Source organism: Thalassophryne amazonica, chromosome 20, assembly GCF_902500255.1.
Source record: "Thalassophryne amazonica chromosome 20, fThaAma1.1, whole genome shotgun sequence".
Lineage (NCBI taxonomy): Eukaryota > Metazoa > Chordata > Actinopteri > Batrachoidiformes > Batrachoididae > Thalassophryne > Thalassophryne amazonica.
The window spans coordinates 52089699-52113718 of record NC_047122.1 but is presented as its reverse complement, the minus strand read 5'-3'; the positions used below and the strand labels follow the sequence as shown (position 1 = coordinate 52113718).

General features: G+C 40.8%; 1 protein-coding gene across 8 annotated transcripts in view; it reads right to left on the bottom strand.

Annotated features, from left to right (window-relative positions):
* The window catches only part of LOC117501561 (cytoplasmic dynein 1 intermediate chain 1), a 126312-nt gene that overhangs the window by 26541 nt on the left and 75751 nt on the right, over positions 1-24020 (bottom strand). For all 8 annotated transcript variants that reach the window (XM_034160460.1, XM_034160461.1, XM_034160464.1 and 5 more), the window contains one exon: positions 22006-22131. In XM_034160460.1, the coding sequence (XP_034016351.1) occupies positions 22006-22131 (126 nt within the window). The remainder of the gene's footprint in view (positions 1-22005; positions 22132-24020) is intronic.

Below are 24020 nucleotides of genomic sequence, written 5' to 3'. Positions count from 1 at the left end.
TACTGTTGATGCTGCAATAAACATTTACAGGAATACAACTACAGTTTGCACCAAAATCAGTCAACTGAAGCCTATTAATGCGGACAGGAATAGATACTGTTTTAGAATTGAATTTGGAATATTTAAATTTCAATTTAATTTCAATTTATTTTTATTTATATAGCGCCAAATTACAACAAAGTTGCCTCAAGGTGCTTCAAACATGTAAGGTCTAACCTTATCAACCCCCAGAGCAAGAACACAGGCGACAGTGGTAAGGAAAAACTCCCTCTGATGATTTGAGGAAGAAACCTCAAGCAGACCAGAGTCAAAGGGGTGACCCTCTGCTTGGGCCATGCTACCGACACAATTGACAAAACAATTTACAAAACGAATATACAGGAAATTTTGCCAGTGCACAGGACAGGAGGGTTGCAGAAGTAGACACCGCTCCCATCTCTGGATGTAATAAGCTTTCATACGAGGGCTGTCAATAAAGTATAGGTCCTTTTTATTTTTTTCAAAAACTATATGGATTTCATTCATATGTTTTTACGTCAGACATGCTTGAACCCTCGTGCGCATGCGTGAGTTTTTCCACGCCTGTCGGTGACGTCATTCGCCTGTGAGCACTCCTTGTGGGAGGAGTCATCCAGCCCCTCGTCGGAATTCCTTTGTCTGAAAAGTTGCTGAGAGACTGGCGCTTTGTTTGATCAAAATTTTTTCTAAACCTGTGAGACACATCGAAGTGGACACGGTTTGAAAAATTAAGCTGGTTTTCAGTGAAAATTTTAACGGCTGATGAAAGATTTTGGGACGCAGACGACGCGATGCGGCGGCACAGGAAAAACACCTCCGTGTTGATAACCATTTGTAAAATCCAGGCGGCTTTTGATGGCTTTCAGTGGAGTGAGTATATGAGAAATTGTTTAACAGCTGGACATGTTCCAACTTGTCCTTAAGGCTTCCAACGGAGGTGTTTTTCCTGTGGCGGAGTGTCGCGGCGGAGTGTCGCGGCGGCTGCGAGCCGACGCTGCAATCCGTCCGCACGTCTTTCATTAAAAAAATCTCCTTTAACAGTGGAATATCCGGATAAAATGCTGAAACCGACTTCTTCTGAAACTTCTCTGTTCTCTCACGACGTCCTGGATCAATAGAGCCTGAAATGTGGAGGTTTTCAGCTTGAAACAGGCTGACGACGGCGCCTGGGAGCGCTGCGCAACGTCTCGCACCATGGGAAGTCCTTAAAGCGACAGTATCACCTCAAAATCTCTCATCAGCCGTTAAAATTTTCACTGAAAACCAGCTTAATTTTTCGAACCGTGTCCACTTCGATGTGTCTCACAGGTTTAGAAAAAATTTTGATCAAACAAAGCGCCAGTCTCTCAGCAACTTCTCAGACAAAGGAATTCCGATGAGGGGCTGGATGACTCCTCCCACAAGGAGTGCTCACAGGCGAATGACGTCACCGACAGGCGTGGAAAAACTCACGCATGCGCACGAGGGTTCAAGCATGTTTGACGTAAAAACATATGAATGAAATCCATATAGTTTTTGAAAAAAATAAAAAGGACCTATACTTTATTGACAGACCTCGTATATGCAATCTTTTCTCCCTTGCACTTTGTCTGTATATGTCACTCTAGTATGAGTCACACCTGACTCACACCATGAACAACATACACAATTTTCAATAGTGCATCACTGTGTTCAGCATAACACACTACCCGTAGGCAAGGGATGGCCACAACAAGGAGAGGTACACTCAACCACCGCACAGGCATGAGTAAACCAGTCATGTGAGCATGAGACATATGAATCACATGCCCAGCCCTGACAACACCAGCCCAGTCTCACAGTTTTTTTTTTGTTTTTTTTTGTGCTCCCATTACGAAATGAGTCACATTTTCTTGATGGTTTTTTTTTTAACTCACTGTTACTAGCCCTACTCCTACCCCAACCCTAACCTTAACGATAACCTAACCCTACTCCTTCCCCCCACCCTAACCATAACCACCCTGACCCACAACTAAATGGGTTACTCAAGTGTCTGTTACCTCTTTACTGAATGAGCACATCTGAATGACCTAATCAATTTTTGGAAAAGCAGGAAGAGTTGAAAAATGTGGCAGTTAGGGGTCTCTGAGGAGCAAGATTGGGAACCACTGGTCTAGATATCAATCAATCAATTTTATTTATATAGCACCAAATCACAACAAACAGTTGCCCCAAGGCGCTTTATATTGTAAGGCAAGGCCATACAATAATTACGTAAAAACCCCAACGGTCAAAACGACCCCCTGTGAGCAAGCACTTGGCGACAGTGGGAAGGAAAAACTCCCTTTTAACAGGAAGAAACCTCCAGCAGAACCAGGCTCAGGGAGGGGCAGTCTTCTGCTGGGACTGGTTGGGGCTGAGGGAGAGAACCAGGAAAAAGACATGCTGTGGAGGGGAGCAGAGATCAATCACTAATGATTAAATACAGAGTGGTGCATACAGAGCAAAAAGAGAAAGAAACACTCAGTGCATCATGGGAACCCCCCAGCAGTCTAAGTCTATAGCAGCATAACTAAGGGATGGTTCAGGGTCACCCGATCCAGCCCTAAATATAAGCTTTAGCAAAAAGGAAAGTTTTAAGTCTAATCTTAAAAGTAGAGAGGGTGTCTGTCTCCCTGATCCGAATTGGGAGCTGGTTCCAGAGGAGAGGAGCCTGAAAGCTGATATCAACCGTATCATCTAGAAAAGCTACCTGCTGCTATGTCTATGACATATTAATATAGCAAAGTAGTTGAATATGAAAGAATCACACATGGACTGCTTGAATTTACATGTAATCTGGATTGATTGGCTCCAAACAAGGAGCAGAAGTAAATTATGCAGGTTCACTGAGGTTCACTGGACCAGTGCTTATTGTCGGATACCACAGCATGAAGCAGATGAGAGTCTCTCTGGATGAGACACCAATCTAATTTCAGTTTATTTCCCCTGAGTGGACTGAGACAGGATCTGATCTGATCTGGATTCACGTTAAAATCAACATGAAACAAAGTCTCATCATGTGTATTCTAAATTTAAATTGTACAAAAAAAGGCATTGTCCATACTAAATAAGCAACGGAGTGGAGGCATTGGTGGCAAACAGACCCAGGCTTTGAAAATGAAAAAAAAACAAAACAAAACCTGACAATCAAGCTAATTTCAAGCTGCACATAACTTCAAAGTCACATATATGTTGACAGTAGAGGAGCCCACCTTCTTCCCTTTGAAGGGCCATACATTAATGTGGATGGAGGGTCACAAGTCAGAAGTAAATGTTGGCGCCGTGTGAATTACATAAATTCAATTACATTACAATAAAATGTATTATATTTGATAAAATTACAAAATAATAAATATAATGTAGTTTTTTCTGTTGTTATTGTCCATTCGGCTGCTCCCGGTTTTTGTCCGGGGTCGCCACAGCGGATACAACCAGATCCGCATTGGTAATTGGCACGTTTTACGCCGGATGCCCTTCCTGATGCAACTCCAGTTTTACCTGGAGAAACACTCACAGCTGCTGGTGTTCCAAAGAGGTCTCCCATCCAAGTACTAACCAGATCCTGCTCTGCTTAGCTTGTGAGATCTGACGGGATCAGGCTGACACAAAGTTCTGATGGATGGTAATTGGTTAATTTGCATAGAATTTGTCAATTTCAATGGCAGACCAAAACAAAGAGAGTGAGACCAAACATGGCCCATAGGTCCCTTACTGGGTAGTCTGGTTGACAGAAAGAAAGAAGGAAGAGGTCTGCGTTGCCTACAAAATCCTTTCTACGGGGTTGTGTGGATTTGTGACTGTGTTATTTGAGATTTTGAATGTAATGACTGTTCAACAATCAAGAAATAGTTTCAGGACAACTCATCAGTAGCATGGCCCAAGCAGAGAGTCACCCCTTTGAGTCTGGTCTGCTTGAGGTTTCTTCCTCAAATCATCCGAGGGAGCTTTTCCTTACCACAGTCGCCTGTGTGCTCACTCTAGAGGTTGGTATGGTTAAATCTTACTTGTGCGAAGCGCCTTGAGGCAGCTTTGTTGTGATTTTGCACTATATAAATGAAATAAATTAAATTAAATTGAACTGAATTGGTTTATTTCCCTGGTGGAGCAAATTTCAGTGTATTAATGCTCTCTCTCAGATCACATTGCACAACTTTCAGCTTGTACAACAATTTGCACAACCAACACCGTCACTTTCTTTTATAGCTGAATTCATACAAAAAAATGCAAAAGGATTTGTGTGTTAAATTGGAGGGAGTGGACTCGTTCATTCATCTATTCACCCTCTGCTACTCCAAAGCAAATTTCACAACTGTAACACTTGCACTGCAACACACACAGAGACTATTCAGCTATTATTCTCCAAACATTTGGGGGTGGCCCTTCCACTCTGTGGTTGACTGGCAGGCTGCCATCTAAGGCTGAGTCCACCCGGCTCCATCGGAGGCTCACAAGTCCACCCCTCTGGCACGGCTGTGCACACAGGCAGCGTATTGGCCGTTATACATGCACACACATAACCCCACTGTAGTCATTTATCAGTCTTCAGGAAGACAGGAAACTTTAAGACTCTCGAAGAGATGGAGAACCAGAGTGCAGGAACGTAAAGCATCTTATACACAGACACTCCTTCAACCACATGACTTTCCTCTCTGTCTAATGCAAACTGCTTCCTCCATCATCCCTCAGCAAAGTCAAGGATGATGATGATGTCATCAAGAAGACGCCATCCACAGTATTAAAACCAACAAAAGCAATTAACACTTAATCTCACGTGGACCCAAACAGAAAGCAGTCTTCCTCTCTCCTCTTGTCACCAGTTATCACCCTGAATAAACATTCTGTCCCCACATAAGTAATGACAAAGAGAAGGCAAATCAAATCAAGAGTTCCCTCGATTTGCACCATATGTTAGTTCTCAGCCCTATCGGTGTCCCCATCTAAAGAGAAATTCCAACTCAACTCTGACTCCCCTCTTTGAGAAACCACAGTTTATGCCATCATTCTCCTTCATGTACTGTCAGGCTTCCTGAAAAAGCTACTGAAAATTATCCCGACTTTGTCCCACTTTGAGGCGTTTGCCAGCAGCGAGTTGGATTTAGCATAAAAGCCGTAAGCTCTGTAAACGCTTCTAATCATATGTCACATCAACACATATGGTTTGGAGTTATACATGCTGCATGTCATTAAGTCGCTGAAATAAGATCAATTTGTCCCGCTCTGCGAGGAGGTTTATGAGTAAAGCCCGAGGGGAATTGGTTGACACTTTAAAGCGGAATTCTCAGTTTGAATGTCACGCTGCAGGAAATTAATGACAAGAGTTTCATGCTAAATTATGGGGAGCTGGATTGTGTACAGGCTGAAGCAACATTCAGTTTATTCACGGCCCTTTGCATTCATGAGTGAGAACTAGAGATGTGCATCTCTCTTATAAAATGATACAATACATATCGACATGCATTAAAACATTATTTAGGAACTTTTTATTATGGAATGATGTGACTCAGTTCAGTATAATTTGATGTTTCATGTAATTCTGTTTGGATGCTCCTTTGTTTGCACTCAGGGTCGCTACAGCAAATCCAAGGTGGATGTTGTTGTTGCTGCATGTTCAATTGAAATGGAAAACCAAAACCCTTCTTCAGGGTTTTACTACTTTGCTGCAGCATTGTGACACTGCGTCTGGTGATCGTTTGCTCCCCACTGGGGGCAGCATCATGTGGAGTAGCAGAAAGTGCAGGATGGAAGTGAGCGGTTGTTAGAGTAGCATAAATAGCATAGCTTTCCTATTAGCGCTATGACTGTATTAAGAAATTGTGAGCCGAACGTAAAGTTCAAATACATACATTTATCTGTTTTACCACTTATCACTACTGGACATGCTGATTTTGTTTTGACCTCAGAGGTGAATTTAACATTTTTATAATCAGTCTCTTGAGAGCCTCGCGCCAACCTTTAAACTTTTGAAGTTCAGTTTGACAAGGCGGACGTAAGGACAAAACAAACACCTTATTTTTTTCTTTTTACTTTGGGGGGGGGGGGGTTGGTTTGTTTGGGGTTTTTTTTGGTAGTTTATTATTATTAATATTATGAAGAAGAAATATAGAGGGTGTCACAGACCGAACAGTCCCCCCTAAAAATCAGTCCACCCTGCCTTCACTCCGCATGCGCAATTAGCAGCGGTTCACGGATTATGACCATGTTTCTGTTTAAAACTGCACTCCAGTCATCATCTATCTCAGCGACAGATATCTGAAGTTTTTGTACAATCATTTCCACACAAATTCAGCATTATTTCATCATAAAAGGTGGCGGAAGCGATCAGAGTGCGACAGCTACACGAGCTGCTAGCTGATGCGTTCACTGTGCATCTGTCATTTCAAAGCGTCACAGATTATCGCCTCGTTTCTGCTTAAAATTGACTTTAGAATGATTTAAGAGGTTTTATCTTGTCATCTGATGGTTAATAATCCCATTAATCCATTTGATCACTTTGGGTGAAGAGACTCTGTCTCAGACGAGCTGCTGAGCTCCAAAATGACACATGTGCAGTGAAGGCAGGGTGGACCAATTTTTAGGGGCGGACCGTTCGGTCTGCGACATGGGCTTTCCTAGGTATCAAAGCCCTAAACAAAATAAACTCTAATAATAGTTCTTATGCACAGGCTGTGGTGCGCACATCTGGTGCACTGAGTTCCTGTTCACTGTTAAACTTACCCCCAGGGAAATGCTGTTAAAAGTGACTTCCACATAGAGTAAAAAGGTGCAACATATTTTTTTCCTCTTCAGCAGGCATTTACTCTGGTGCACCTTATACTCCAGAAAATACTGTAACTCGATGATCTGAATGTTAGAATCAAGCCATCGACCAGATCACAGTACATTTAAATTTAACCATGTATTGATGTACAACCCCTGGCAAAAATTATGGAATCACCGGCCTCAGAGGATGTTCATTCAGTTGTTTAATTTTGTAGAAAAAAAGCAGATCACAGACATGACACAAAACTAAAGTCATTTCAAATGGCAACTTTCTGGCTTTAAGAAACACTATAAGAAATCAAGAAAAAAAGATTGTGGCAGTCAGTAACGGTTACTTTTTTAGACCAAGCAGAGGAAAAAAATATGGAATCACTCAATTCTGAGGAAAAAATTATGGAATCATCCTGTAAATTTTCATCCCCCAAATTAACACCTGCATCAAATCAGATCTGCTCATTGACATTGACCCTATGCCATGACATTGACCCTATGTGTCTTTTTGCAAGGAATGTTTTTGCAGTTTTTGCTCTATGGCAAGATGCATTATCATCTTGAAAAATGATTTCATCATCCCCAAACATCCTTTCAATTGTCCAAAATATCAACATAAACTTGTGCATTTATTGATGATGTAATGACAGCCATCTCCCCTCTTACCTGACATGCAGCCCCATATCATCAATGACTGTGGAAATTTACATGTTCTCTTCAGGCAGTCATCTTTATAAATCTCATTGGAAAGGCACCAAACAAAAGTTCCAGCATCATCACCTTGCCCAATGCAGATTCGAGATTCATCACTGAATATGACTTTCATCCAGTCATCCACAGTCCACGATTGCTTTTCCTTAGCCCATTGTAACCTTGTTTTTTTCTGTTTAGGTGTTAATTATGCCTTTCGTTTAGCTTTTCTGTATGTAAATCCCATTTCCTTTAGGCGGTTTCTTACAGTTCGGTCACAGACGTTGACTCCAGTTTCCTCCCATTCGTTCCTCATTTGTTTTGTTGTACATTTTTCGATTTTTGAGACATATTGCTTTAAGTTTTCTGTCTTGACGCTTTGTCTTCCTTGGTCTACCAGTATGTTTGCCTTTAACAACCTTCCCATGTTTGTATTTGGTCCAGAGTTTAGACACAGCTGACTTTGAACAACCAACATCTTTTGCAACATTGCGTGATGATTTACTCTCTTTTAAGAGGAGAGATAATCCTCTCCTTTGTTTCAATTGACATCTCTCGTGTTGGAGCCATGATTCATGTCAGTCCACTTGGTGCAACAGCTCTCCAAGGTGTGTTCACTCCTTTTTAGATGCAGACTAACAAGCAGATCTGATATGATGCAGGTGTTAGTTTTGGGAATGAAAATTTACAGGGTGATTCCATAATTTTTTCCTCAGAATTGAGTGATTTCATATTTTTTTCCTCTGCTTGGTCTAAAAAAGTAACCGTTACTGACTGCCACAATCTTTTTTCTTGATTTCTTATAGTGTTTCTTAAAGCCAGAAAGTTGCCATTTGAAATGACTTTAGTTTTGTGTCATGTCTGTGATCTGCTTTTTTTCTACAAAATTAAACAACTGAATGAACATCCTCCGAGGCCGGTGATTCCATAATTTTTGCCAGGGGTTGTAGTCATATATATTTCTTTAACATCAATTTTCAATTCATGGTGATGGTGCCAGCCGGGACCTCTTTGATGACATGGACCTGGACATTATTCTCCAGCTGGCGATTACGCACCATCCATGCATGACGGGGCCAGTCGGGACCTCTTTGATGGTGTGGACCTGGACATTGTTCTCCGGCTGACGATCACCCACTATCCATGCGTGACAATGCCAGTTGGGACCTCTTTGATGGAGTGGACCTGGACATTATTCTCCAGCTGACAATTGTGCATGACCCATGTATGACGACTTCTTTGATGGTGTGGACTTTACATATTTAATCTTGGAAATCATTCTACAAGAGGTTGAGTGCCCTGTTCAGTTTTTTATTTTTGTATTTTGTTCTCATCAGTGGAGCTGGTAGGCGTTGTTAATTTTATTTGCCTTTGAGAGAGTCCATCAGATTTTGGATCTCAATGTGTGTGGAGTCTACTGTCTGTACCAGAGCAGCATGCTGTTTTAACCCCGTTATAGCTCCCACCATGAGCGTGCATGCTGAACTGTCAGCTGTTTTTCAGGCTGTCTGATCACACAGATGTATTTCTTAGATTTTTCACATTTATATCGATGACAACACTTATAAGCGTGCACAAAGCTGAGCCTCTAGCAGACTGTTTTTAATGGGTTGCGTTCATGACTAAGTCTTCTTACAGTGGAGAGCGGCAGCTGCTTTCACCATGACTGCATCAAAATGAACAGTTATTACTTAAAAATGAGTCATCATAAGACGACATCACACATATGTCAACTTTGCAATTAATCTGCGGCTCCGTTCTTAACATTAGCAGCTACATTCCATTCAAGTGTGTGCTGGGACATTTTCTCAAAGCTACATAAACCCTGTACTCATGAGTACTTTGTTTTTAGCAGTCTCCGTTGCTGTTTGTTGTGAATGTCGTATACTTTGAGACCAGTCACGGACGTACACAAAGCAATCCCAGTGTGTCATCGGATGGTCACTAACAGCTTAAATCTAAATTGTTATGAATTGTGTGCGACATGTCCTTTAATTGTTACACCAAAATACCTTTTTTTATTTCAGACTTGTATGGAAAGTCATACAAGTGGCCTGTCTGTGTGTAATACCTCAACAACTCTGCTCCAGCTGTGTTTGCTACTCTGTATCAGGGTTGTCTTGATATCGAGTCTGACATTTCATTTCCACACGTGGGGCGGTTCTGTGGCTAACATACAGTCTGGGTCAGACACCTGCTAACTCATCACCTACAGATGGGATGGACAGGATATAGGGAGTGATGGCTTCCAGAAGAAAAAGCAGCAGTGAGAGTCACTTCGGAATAATGGGCACAAGACAAATTGAGGAAGGTTTACATGGAGACACTGTGCTGATCAGAAAACCTACTTTAATTTCTTTCTTTGTGCAAGGTCCAACGCATGTGTTTCTGTGTGCATGTACAGGGAGAAACTCAACCAATTTGTCTAAGACACAAAGTATCATCCACCATATCTCCAATAAGCTCACGAGGCTAAGTGCTTTCAGCAGCCCTATTATATTAATGGGAAGTGTTCTGTAGAGGGTAATAAATCAAATCAAATAAAATTTTATTTATATAGCGCCAAATCACAACAAGCAGTTGCCCCAAGGTGCTTTATATTGTAAGGCAAGGCCATACAATAATTACGGAAAAACCCCAACCGTCAAAACGACCCCCTGTGAGCAAGCACTTGGCGACAGTGGGAAGGAAAAACTCCCTTTTAACAGGAAGAAACCTCCAGCAGAACCAGGCTCAGGGAGGGGCAGTCTTCTGCTGGGACTGGTTGGGGCTGAGGGAGAGAACCAGGAAAAAGACATGCTGTGGAGGGGAGCAGAGATCAATCACTAATGATTAAATGCAGAGTGGTGCATACAGAGCAAAAAGAGAAAGAAACACTCAGTGCATCATGGGAACCCCCCAGCAGTCTACGTCTATAGCAGCATAACTAAGGGATGGTTCAGGGTCACCTGATCCAGCCCTAACTATAAGCTTTAGCAAAAAGGAAAGTTTTAAGCCTAATCTTAAAAGTAGAGAGGGTGTCTGTCTCCCTGATCCAAATTGGGAGCTGGTTCCACAGGAGAGGAGCCTGAAAGCTGAAGGCTCTGCCTCCCATTCTACTCTTACAAACCCTAGGAACTACAGTAAGCCTGCAGTCTGAGAGCGAAGTGCTCTATTGGGGTGATATGGTACTACGAGGTCCCTAAGATAAGATGGGACCTGATTATTCAAAACCTTATACGTAAGAAGAAGAATTTTAAATTCTATTCTAGAATTAACAGGAAGCCAATGAAGAGAGGCCAATATGGGAGAGATATGCTCTCTCCTTATAGTCCCCGTTAGTACTCTAGCTGCAGCATTTTGAATTAACTGAAGGCTTTTCAGGGAACTTTTAGGACAACCTGATAATAATGAATTACAATAGTCCAGCCTAGAGGAAATAAATGCATGAATTAGTTTTTCAGCATCACTCTGAGACAAGACCTTTCTAATTTTAGAGATATTGCGCAAATGCAAAAAAGCAGTCCTACATATTTGTTTAATATGCACACTGAATGACATATCCTGATCAAAAATGTAATAATAGTAATACACACATGGTAGGCTGTGATGAGTGATGGCACCCAGCGAGGGATTAGGCAGCAAGAGAAAAAACATGAGTGAAAGGAGAACACACCCTTTTTTGTTGCCTCATCCTTTTCTTTCTTTTCCTAGGGTGGCAAACTCTTCTTAAAGTAGGTTTGGGAATCCAGAAGTGGAGGGACAGGGTGCTGAGAAGGCGAGGCGGACATGTGAAGGGGGTATATAGGCCGGTACCTCTTCCCAAGTAGAGCCACGCTCCAACTGTCCTCTCCTCCCTGCGCCCCCTTTCCCTCACCGCACTCATCTGTTTTCCACTCTGCCTTATCAGGACCAGATGGATCAACTGTCTTTTCTTGCATCCCCACTTCTCAAATCTCCGCCACCAGCCACGATTCTCCTCCCTTTCTCCCCTCTGGCTTCGCCCGTTTATGACACCCACAGATTTTGTCACTCTGCGGTTTCTGACAAAGACAAGGGAATATTGAGTCAAGCCTCCATTTCACCGAGTAAAGAATGAGGGCTTGATGGAATGAAAACATAAGGAGACGGCTCTGGGAACACATGCAGGCTTTTCTATCCTTCCTGGTCCAAGTTTCCCTATAACCAGAAACCCCACCCTACTGAATCCAAGGTTAAATATGGTGCGCTGTCAAATGTTCATGAAAACAGTACTAGGTGCAAATGTACCTAGGTCTGTCCTACCAAGCCAGACAATGGATTCATGAGTCATGATGACACTTCACAGGTCAGGTCAGCTCAGGAGCAGTTGTTAATACTGAAGGTTATCCACTGCACTAAAGACCCACATTGGGTCCTGGATGGTAGCTGCCCAAGGAGCCAAATGCATCTATCCCCTGAAAAGCATGGGTGTCCCTTGGTCTCTTCCAGTTGCTGGGGTCCTCAACAGTTAAGCATCTGAATGCTGGATCATGTGCATAACATGTACAAAATGTGATAGCTAATGTTCCTTCAGAATGCAAGTGATACTCCTCATGTGAGTCTTCCTAAGTTGCCATTCATTTGACAGAAAGTAATTCCAGTGGTAACCAACAATCTTCCAAAAAGACCAAGTATCAAATACATTTAGTATTCACCTTAGGTTATAAGGTTAGCATCCATGTTTCACCACTATACAGTAAAACAGGAAGCACCAGGGCCCTATACAAAATTGGGCTTTCATTTTATTGTACTTTTGCAAAGGTATCAGCCTCACCAAGCACCTCTGTCCAGTGACATTGTGAATCCATAAGCTCTTTCCATGCATCTCTTGACTATAATGGCTGAAGACCAAGAGACATGAATGTCACTGCTGAGACAAGTGAATGTCACTAAAAGTTTGACACTGTCACCGAATCCAGATATATTTCTGATGGTTCAGTCCAGCAAATCATCAAAAGCCTGTTTTTCCAACTGCGTAGTAGTATCCCGAGCAAAACCTGAGGTAGCTTATCTCAGAAAAGATGTCCATCGTTAGGTGATGTCGACGGTGCTTGGAGAGCTCCATATTGCAGGATACCTACTTGCAGTCTTGTCATTACAGTGGTCAGCATACCGAAGGAGTGGCAGTTACTGTGGCAGACTGCCTCCTTACGATGGTGACAGGTCAACAAGGTTTGGCAGAGGTGATGCTATGACGTTCAGACTGAGGTGTTCTTTGGACGTCCTGCCTGTTGTCTCAGTCTGCACTCCAGCCGCAGTCAGTTATTTTTGTTATGTCATATAACTTCACAGTTCTTATAAGGTCAAACACACTGTTCTCACTCTCTCTACCTCCAGCTTCTACCTCTCTTGCTCAACCTTTTTGGAAGCCCAAAAGGTCTTAAACAACAATGTAAGCCTTCAAGATACATTAACAAAACCATGACTGAGTGCAATGAGATATGACGGTAGCAGTGGGGGTGGTTACAGGATGAAGTGCAATTTGAGGATGCAGCAGAGGTTTGAAGTCCAGTAGACCTTTCATGTGGTATGGCTCTGCCCACTTAAGAGGGTAGTGTGAAGCTACAAGATTGAACCCAACTGGAATGAGGTGACAACAGGTCCAACTGCCATGACACCTCAACTCATGCCAGAATTTGTAGCAGCCCCTTTCCCTTTAAGTACCCAACCTACCCTTTGATGGATCACACACTTTCACCTCTACATTACAGAAAATTGGCTTCCCAAGCAAGGGACAAAAAACTACAACAAGTCCCTGAGAGGACTCTAAAGGGATCTCCAAAATACTCAGATGTCTAATATTTAGATATACAGGGTATCCGTAAAGTATTCACAGCACTTCCCTTTTTCCACATTTTGTTATGTTCCAGCCTTATTCCAAAATGGATGAACTTCTTTTTTGTTTTGGTCAAAATTCTACACACAATACCCCATAACAACAATGTGATTTTTTGATATTTTGAAAAAAAAAGAAAAAAGAAACAAACAAAAACTAAAATCACATGTACAGCCTTTGCCATAAAACTCATCATTGAGCTCAGGTGCATCCTGTTTCCACAAATCAACCTTGAGATATTTCTGCAGCTTAACTGGAGTCCACCTGGGGTACATTCAGTTAGATTTGGAAAGACACACATCTGTCTACATATATAAGGTCCCACAGTTGACAGTGTATGTCAGAGAAAAATGTTAAAGGAATTATTAGGATTATCATGAGACAGGATTGTCTCGAGGCACAAATCTGTTTAAGGGTACAGAAATATTTCTGCTGCTTTGAAGGTCCCAGTGAGCACAGCGGCCTCCATCATCCATAAATGTAAGAAGTTTGTATCCACCAGGACTATTTCTACAGCTGGCCGCCCGTCTAAACTGAGCAATCGGGGGAGAAGGACCCTAGTCAGGGAGGTGACCAAGAACACGATGGCCACTCTGTGAGAGCTCCAGCATTCCTCTGTGGAGAGAGGAGAACCTTCCAGAAGGAGACATCTGAAAATGACTGTGCAATGATGCTCCCCATGCAACCTGATGGAGCTTGAGAGGTGCTGCAAAGAGGAATGGGCAAAACTGCCCAAAGATAGGTGCACCATGCTTGGGGCGCCATTTCAAGCAGACTTGAGGCTGTAATTGCTGCCAAAGATGCATCAGCAAAGTACTGAGCAAAGGGTGTGAATATTTACATATATGTGAGTTCTTAGTTTTTTTTATAAATTTACAAAAATTTATTTTTTTCATGTTGTCATCATGGGGTGTTGTGAGAAGAATTTTTAGGGAAAAATAAGAATTTCTTCCATTTTGGAATAAGGGTGTAACATAAAATGTGGAATAAGTGAAGCGCTATGAATACTTTCCGGATGCACTGCAGTTAAACTACCATCTCATAATAATACTTTATTTGTGCACTGCTTTTGTGATAAACAGGTTTGCATAAACCAAAATTGCATAAACCAAAACTATAGGTAGATATAAATCACATTTCCCTTAATTAAAGGTAAAAGGTTTAAGGAACCATCCATGGTACTGACGAGGATGTGAATGCATGCAACAACTTTCAATGTCTCCCCGGACGTTACTCTCATGTAATTTATAGTAATTTTATATGCTCTGAACTTAGCACAATGGCAGTCCAGCCCCTCTTCAAGCTTAGTAATATTTCTTTATCAACATCTGAAGAAATCAATGATGTGTACAAGCTTGAGGGGGTCGTTTTGACCGTTGGGGTTTTTCATAATTATTGTATGGCCTTGCCTTACAATGTGGAGCGCCTTGGGGCAACTGTTTGTTGTGATTTGGCGCTATATAAGAAAAAAGTTGATTGACTGATTGATTGAGGGAGATAACAAGACAGCATTCGTCGCTCACAGAGATATTTAACCCTAACTTTTAAGATTTATGTAATTTTATTACATGACAAATTCCCATTTACTTTATTTTTAGATAATTTTCATACAAACCTACCAAATAAACCTTATATGATGCATATTCATTACTGTAATAAATCCTATTTATCTGAAATACATAATCCTCAGCTTTATGTATTTAGTATTAATAAAATATAATTACTCTAAGTCAATAATAATGACAGTATTTGTTTAAAATACATAAAGTATATTGTTTGAATTGCATAATAATTATGTTACCTATACAAGATAAATGGCATAGGTAACATAATTACTATGCAATTCAAACAATATACTTTATGTATTTTAAACAAATACTGTCATTATTATTGATTTAGAGTAATTATATTTTATTAATACTAAATACATAAAGCTGAGGATTATGCATTTCAAATAAATAGGATTTATTACAGTAATGAATACGCATCATGTAAGGTTTATTTGGTATGTTTGTATTAAAATTATCAAAAAAAGTAAATGGGACTTTGTCATGTAATAAAATTACATAAATCTTAAAAGTTAGGGTTAAATATTTCTGTGAGTGAACATTCACTGTGGCAAAGATGTGCCAAATACAGAGTTATGTATAAAAAGCTGTGTTTTTTTTTTTTTTTTTTTAACAGGAATAGAGCAGGAAGAAAACCAAGTCTTCTGTGGTGTCTCTTAAGTCATCATGGAAACAGTATTTGACAATCCTCGGCCTGTTTCCCAACTATTCAAATGTGATATTACAACACTGCTGCATTGACAAAAAATTGTTTCTGCACAATCCCCAGACTGCATTTGCCCAATAGAGAAGCTCCTCCCATAATAACACACCATCAACACCAATTGTTACGTGATTTACTTTCCACCACAGATGCTCCTCCAGGTCATGAACTGTTACAATGGGTCTGCTGTGATGCAGGAAAAAGGTTTTCTTATAGAAATGATTTCAAACAGCTGTATTGTAAATAACCACCATAGTATCATCTGAGAAACATCTGTCTGTTTGTTTTCAAGGTCCTCTGGCAGATTCCCACCAAAACCTGATGTTGGTGATATATAGATGTTAGGCAGCCTCGCAATTGCATGTCAAGATTTTTTTTTTTTTTGGGGGGGGGGGGGGGGTGTCAGGATCATGGGGTCAAACATCAAAATTTTAATTTTCAATCTAATGTTCACCAAACGTAGTATATACACTCACCAGCCACTTTATTAGGTACACCTGTTCAAACGCTTGTTAGCACAAAAAGCTAATTAGCCAATCACATGGCAACAACTCTGGTGAAGATGAGTTGCTGAAGTTCAAACTGAGAATCAGAATGGGGAAGAAAGGGGATTTAAGTGACTGTGAACTTGGTTGTTGGTGCCAGATGGGCTTTTCTGAGTATTTTAGAAACCTCTAATCGACTGGGATTTTTACACAAACCATGTCTAGGGTTTACAGACAACGGTCCAAAAAAGAGAAGACATCCAGTGAGCAGCAATTGTGTGGGGGGAAAAAAATGCCTTGTTGATGTCAGAGGAGAATGGGCAGACTGGTTGAATGGGTAACTGCATGATGTTATCATGTCAATATGATCCAACATGTCTGATGACATCCAAACTTCACACATAGTGCGAAGTTTGGACGGCGTTTGGACGAAAACGGCGAAACAGAGTGAAACAGTTCAAAATTAACCAGGTGATTTCACTGATTAATATCACTTTGAGCAGATGGAATCAGTTAATCAATGAAATCACCTGGTGGAGTCAGTGGCTGCAAAGAAAACCTGCACCCTCTTGGCCCTTTCTGGAACAAGTTGCCCACCCTTGAGCTAGACCATGGATGGCTCCGAACTATGCAGTCCCATTGTCCATTGTCCTTCTCCACAATTATATTCTCCAATTAAACTCTTCTACAATACCTCTTGTAGGTTCAAATCACTTTTGTTGTTGTTGTTTTTGCTTTAAAGAATGTTGTAATAGATGGAACAGAACTCTGCCTGGTGACATATTACTATCTTCCAGCTACAATTTTGCTTTTCTCAATGCTGCTGTTATGGCTAAATAGCTGAATTAAGTAGTTCTGTTCTCTGTGGATATGACTGATATTCACATGTTAGTTGTATGCAGCAGATAGTGAAGACATATTGTTTTTAGTAAGAGGATGACTGAAATTGTCACCACCAGCAGCTGTGAGAGCAGCAGCCACACACCACAGTGGTAGATGCCGTAGAAAGTAAAAAAATTTCCACTTGCCACAGTGACAAGAGCAAAACAGATTAGAGACTAGGCCTGTATAGCATTGCTGCATGCCAGATACAAGAATGATGGCTGGAAAATACCCTTTCATGCAGGGTGTTCCTTTCATTCCTTTACCGCATGCAGTGAGGGAGAAGTGGTGTGCTGTTTCACAGAACGTGTTTGTCCCTACTAATGGTAAGAAATCAGTCATTACCTCCGCCAATGAAGTTAGAGGAGGTAATGTTATTACCCGTTTGTTCGTTTGTTTGTTTGTCTGTTTGTGAACAGCCTGGAGCCCACAATTTTTCATGATTTTTTTTACTGAAAATTTATATCCTGATAGGCAAGAACTGATTCAGTTGTCAAGGTCATAGATCAAAGGGCAAAGTCAGGAAAAATCCCTATCTTTAACATTGAATGAATTTTCAAAAAAAAAAATGATTTTTTTGAAAATTCTGAAAATTTGCCAAAAAAGATTTAATTTCTTTCACATTTGACAGCCTTATGTAGGATGGTATCCTTTATCGGCTAACAAAGTTCGATCCAGGTCTGATCCAGATTTCACATTTTGTGTCCATTTAAATTTAACACTGAAAACCCCATTTAATGTATATTTTACATTATATCTTAATCAAACATGCCCCAATCGCTCTCATATTTGAAAGTGAGGTGCAGACTGGCACTCACTATCACCTGACAAAGTTTGATCTGGATCTGATCCAGATTGTGGATTTTGTAGACATTTGAATTTAATATTGAAAAGCCCATTTGGTGTACATTTTGCATTATATCTCAATCAAAAGTGCCTGAATCACTCTCATTTTTCTGTTTTACCAACACCAGGTTCCAATTTTATGCCTGTTTGTCTTCCAGTTATCAGTTGGAAACCAAGTGCTAAAGAGCAACGACAAATTGTGTGTAGCAGAGATAACCAATGTTCTGAGAAAATTATCTGAAAAAGAATTCAGAATTCAAAAATTTGAAAAATCTGACACCACAAACAACCTTAGATTCAAGTGCAGAAACTAAATACATACTCCTGACATTTGATCACATCTAATTTAGCTTATGAAAACCCACATCTAACAGGACTTTGACCTTGAAAATTTTTTCCAAGGTAAAATTTTGTGAAATTGTCAACTAGAGTTGGAAGAGACTCATGATTCCAACTGTTTCTATCAAGGATCTGTACCTTCTGGCTCAGATCTCTCTTCATCAAGACAGTCCCATGACCTACTATTGTCACCCTGCCTACCTGTCAAGCTCACATCCCCTCACTCTAGAATAAGAACCACTTGAGCTGCTATATTGCCAGAGAAAATGGTCTTTCTTGCTCTTTGTTGTCCAACAAAATAGGCAGAAGGTCACTCATATGTCAGCCAAAGGCCAAAATATCTCATGTTGTAATGCTAATAGACATTTTTGTCATATTCTCTAGTCACCCCAGAATCTCCAGTCTGCTATTGCAGGTTGGGATGAAATATTTCAACACGTTTTATCAAACTTGGTTAATTGGAAAACAGTTGATCTTGCAATGTAACAAAATCCTTCCATAATGTTCTAGTGCATTAAAAAATCTTATGGATTCTATTCTAGAACATGCCCAACATCTACACTCATTTTCCTGAAAATTGGTTCAGTATTTTATTCTAATCCTGCTCACAACCCAACAAACAAATGTGGGCACAAACCATGCCCTCTTCATTTAAGGTTCTTTAAACTGCTGGAAACAACTGAGATTATCTCACCCAAGAAGGGTTTTTTTAGAGTGATTATGAGGCTAAATGGGTTCAAACAGACAAATTTGCATTGCTTAGCCCATTCTTTGAATCATTCACAGCCCCAGCAAGAAATATAGAAGTCTGACCTCACTAAAACCCCATCTGAAACACGATACCTTCTATAAGCCAGCGCCTTATACAATAAATCCCCCTGCAGAGCTAGACCTCAACCACAAACCCCAACCCTCCACTACCAACCCAGCAGTCATTCATTTGCATCTACTCTCCACCCACCCACCCACCCACCCACCCACCCACCCACCCACCCCACACACACACACACACACACACACACACACACCACACACACACACACACACACACACAGCACAGTGTGTACACTTCACACATCCATCAATCCATCCATCAGATAAAAATCTGACTATGCGAGTTGATCTGGAAAAACAAAAATGGCTATGAAGTTGTAAACCCATCTGCCCAACCCGTGCATATATATCTGTGTATAATAAGAGCTGTGCATGATTCAAGATGCTGAGAGAAAAGTTTTGAGCAGTTTAAGCATTTCACCCTTTAATTGAGGAGAAAAAGGTGGATGATGAATGAAAAAGAGGAGTCCAATGAGAAAGCAGAGCTGTAGCTTTAGGAGGTCACACTGCAGAAAGACCTTGCCACGTTAAGAACCATCTGATCGGCGGCTAACAAGAGAGCCTCATCTTTGCGGTAACATGGCATGCAGCTTCTTACATTCTTTTTTTTTCCATTTAATGTCATTGTTCTATCCTTTACAGTTTCCATCAGCACTCCATTCCTATGCCTAGTTCATCTGCTACCATCCCCCTACCCCCCACTAAGAACAGCCCATCACAAAACAGTGATATGACGCACTAATGACCTATCAGTGTAATGCACAAGGTTAGGTAGCAACGTATTACATGTAATCTGGATTATGTAATCAGATTACGAAATGTAAACAACTATAATCAGACAAGATTACATTGAAAAGATATGTAATAACATTATAGTTATACTGTCAAGGATTACTTGATTACATTTTGTTTTCTACACTATGGTACTTTGAAAATGATGAAACCTTATTTTAAGATCTGATGCTATTAGCTCATCTACTGGAAGTCAGCTCGATGCAGCTCTATCCATGTAGCCACTAGAGGGCGATCTTCAATTAACAGTATAGCTCATTTGCAAGTAGAAGAAGAAAATCTCCAAAAGATGGAAGAAGCAGGTAGCAGCAGTCTGTCCACACCACTTGGAAAAAAAAAAGCTTTTGATTCCTGACAATGCTGGGATGCTTTTGAGTTTAAGATTGTGCACCACAAGAACAAACACTGAGTGCACCTTGTGAAAAAATTTTAAAAAATGTGAAAAACAAATAAATGTTTGAAACATTTTAGTTTATATGCAGTCTAGAATATATAAAATTTTCTCTTTCTGAAATATATTTTGCTATTTATAATCCTCCACTTCTCCTAACTCTAACCATAACCATAGCATGTCTACCCTCCCCTAACACTAACTATAAACCCCCCAGAACCCCATCACTCAACATTTCGTGCCCCGTCATGAAAATAATTTGTGCCTCGTCATGAAAAGTGCCCCATTTTCGTGACATGTTTTTGTTTTTTATTTTGCTATTTACAATCCTCCCTTTCTCCTAACTCTAACCATAACCATAGCGTTAGTGTCTACCCCCCACTTACCTTAACCATAACTCCCCAGATCCCCCCCCCCCATCACCCCACGTCTCGTGCCCCCGTCATGAAATTAATTTGTGCCCCGTCACGAAAAGTGCCCCATTTTCGTCACGTTTTTGTTTTTTATTTTGCTATTTACAATCCTCCCCTTCTCCTAACTCTAACCATAACCATAGCGTTAGTGTCTACCCCCACTTACCTTAACCATAACTCCCCAGATCCCCCCCATCACCCCACGTCTCGTGCCCCCGTTATGAAATTAATTTGTGCCCCGTCACGAAAGTGCCCCATTTTCGTGCCTCCATCACAAATAGATTAATGTACTTTTTGTAATGCTGCCACGAGACTGGGTTGAAATACACAAGCATTCAGAGACTCAGCCCCCTAGTGGAAACACTTAGAATTGAAATGTACCCAACATCGAAGTCATCGGAGGTCTTAGAGAGGTGACCTTCTATGCCAAGTTTCATGTCAATATACAAAGTCTTTGTCAAGACATCGTGTACTCTCTGACAACATGGACAGACAGATGCACAAGGAAAGAACAATTCATAGACCCTTTAAAAAAAAAAGTTGGAAACGCAGATTAAAAAAAGGTGCATGGAAAAAAATGCTTCATCCTGCAGCTCCATGAAGCATAAATGTAATCTATCTGCACAACCACAAGTATTTCAGCGCAGGCTTAAATTATATTGGGGTGGAAAAAAAATGGTGCGATTTAAAAATCAATCACAGAGCAAAATGTATGTGGCAGGATACATATTGAAATGTTTGCACGCAGCGTGCGGTCTGTTGGAATATGTCGTTAATATGTTCTAGACAAGCAGGGAGAGTAAATCTATAGCTTCTGTTCCACTGAATGGTGAGAGAGTGGGTGTGTTAGATTTTAAAGCCTTTCGAAATAATGAGATGACTGTACTATGTGTATTCTGGCTATGTTTTCATATTTGCAGGCATGTGTATGAGATAGACGTCTATCTTATTGGGAAACACGCAGCCTCGGTGTGGGTGGGCCAGCAAACACGTGTGGCAGTGTTAGATTAGGAAGTGGTACGCCACATAGTTTTATGACCACGTTTCTATATGGACTCACAGTCTGCCAGGAGGCATCAAGCTTCCACATCCAATCCTTCAACCCTTCCTTCAGTCAGCTTCTCCGTGTCATTTTGCTGCTAGCGTCAGTCCCATTTATGAGGCGTTTTCCCATCAAAACCGCACCAATCCAATCTCAGAGCTGAAACCAGTGCATAATGAGTTTTATTTTGCTTTGGTGTTTTTATTGTACAGCATTCTTGGGGATTTTTTGGACATGAAAAAGACCTGATGGAATTAAAGGTCAGAATTACGATTTTCTTCTCTGATGTTAGAGGATGCAATAATCGGTGGCCAGTGAATGTAGTTTTAAGAGTACTGCTCTCGGGCAGGTATCACTTAGTGTACATATTTCAGCATACACGTATGTTCAGTAGTAAACTACACCGGACCATGTACCTGACAATGAAAGATGTACTCTGGCGTGGACTTTTTAAACTTGATGTTCCACACCAAAGCAATGCCATCTGGCTCATGGGGAGCATCTTCATTGTTGTTGTAAGAAGCAACCAGCAACTCAGGATACTGCAAGAGAGCGAGAAATACGACACAAATGAAAAAAAAACTTTTTGGGAAGAGGCCATACTAAAATACAAAATGGACGAAATGGAGCGAAATGGGTACTGGTTGTTATATGGCTGGGGGGGCCTGGCTGCCGGTTTGTTTCTGTCTTTTGGTTTTCCTCCCAGGTGGCGTGCGTTTGGGACTGAGTGGCTGTGTTGCTGAGGCTGTCAGGACCTCACCCTGATCACCTGCGACTCGTCAGGACTCACAGCTGTGGTGCATCTGGATGGATTGGAACATGTTGGCATTTAAGACTGGAGTGCACAGTGTGTATTTGCCAGAGACTCGACCTTGTGACCAGACGGGTGAGATCGTCGTCTTGGGAGCCATCTCATCAGCAGCGGATGCTGAGAACGTCCAGGTTTGATGCACAGTCTGTGAAAGAGGAGGGGGTGAGGTTTCACGCTCGTCAGCACACTTCCTGAGGTACGTTAGATTTTGTGACTAACAGTTATACAGTCAGTAAATGTGGTGTCCCTCACACCTTATTGTATTGAGCTGTTTGTTAGTCATGTATCAGCTTTCACTGCAGTGGAGTTTTGTGAACTGATTGTTCCATGCCTGCAGGTTGGGAAGCTGATCAGTAATCAAGCCAGGAAGTGTTTGCTGTTTGTACACCTTTAAGTGTTCTGTGTGTAGAGTGTGGACTCACATAATGGTTCCTTCTTTCACAGACTCGGTTGTTGCGGCCACCTGGGGGGTGTCGGCGGGGTCCTTGGGTCCGAAACAGCTTCTGGCTCCGGGCCGTTAGCGCTGCTGGGAGCGCACCACGCCAGGCCGCACCTTTTGTTATTATATTATCACTGTTATGTATTAAATTCAGTTAGCCTTTGAACCGTGCTCTGCTTATTTCATACTGGGTCCTTCAAACGCTGGTCGGTTCTCCGAGCTGCGTCCGACACATAACACTGGCAATCACAAAATGGGGTAAAATGTAACAAAATGGAGTAGACTGAACCAAACTGACTCCAAATAATTACTTTTATTGAATTGTTTAGCTTTTGTTTTTTGTGAGATGCTCTCAGTACATGTAGTATAGGGGCAGGTGCGCCATCTGGTGTTCAAGAGATGAAACTTCAGTCAGTATATATATATATATATATATATATATATATATATATATATATATATATATATATATACATACACACAGATATATATGTCTATATATTAGTATAATAAGTAATTAATTGAATCATATTTAATCATATTTGGAGTCAGTCTGGGTCAGTCTGCTCCATTTCATTACATTTTACCCCCGTTTTGTTATTATCAGTCCCCTTTTCACTCCATTTTGCTTAAAAATAATTAAATAAAAGTAATTAAGTGAATCATATTTAATCATATTTGGAGTCAGTCTGGTCAGTCTGCTCCATTTCGTTACATTTTACCCCCATTTTGTTATTATCAGTCCCCTTTTCGCTCCATTTTGCTTAAAAATAAATAAAAGTAATTAATGAATCATATTTAATCATATTTGGAGTCAGTCTGGTCAGTCTGCTCCATTTCGTTACATTTTACCCCCGTTTTGTTATTATCAGTCCCCTTTTCACTCTATTTTGCTTAAAAATGATTAAATAAAAGTAATTAAGTGAATCATATTTAATCATATTTGGAGTCAGTCTGGTCAGTCTGCTCCATTTCATTACATTTTACCCCCGTTTTGTTATTATCAGTCCCCTTTTCACTCTATTTTGCTTAAAAATGATTAAATAAAAGTAATTAAGTGAATCATATTTAATCATATTTGGAGTCAGTCTGGGTCAGTCTGCTCCATTTCATTACATTTTACCCCCGTTTTGTTATTATCAGTCCCCTTTTCACTCCATTTTGCTTAAAAATGATTAAAT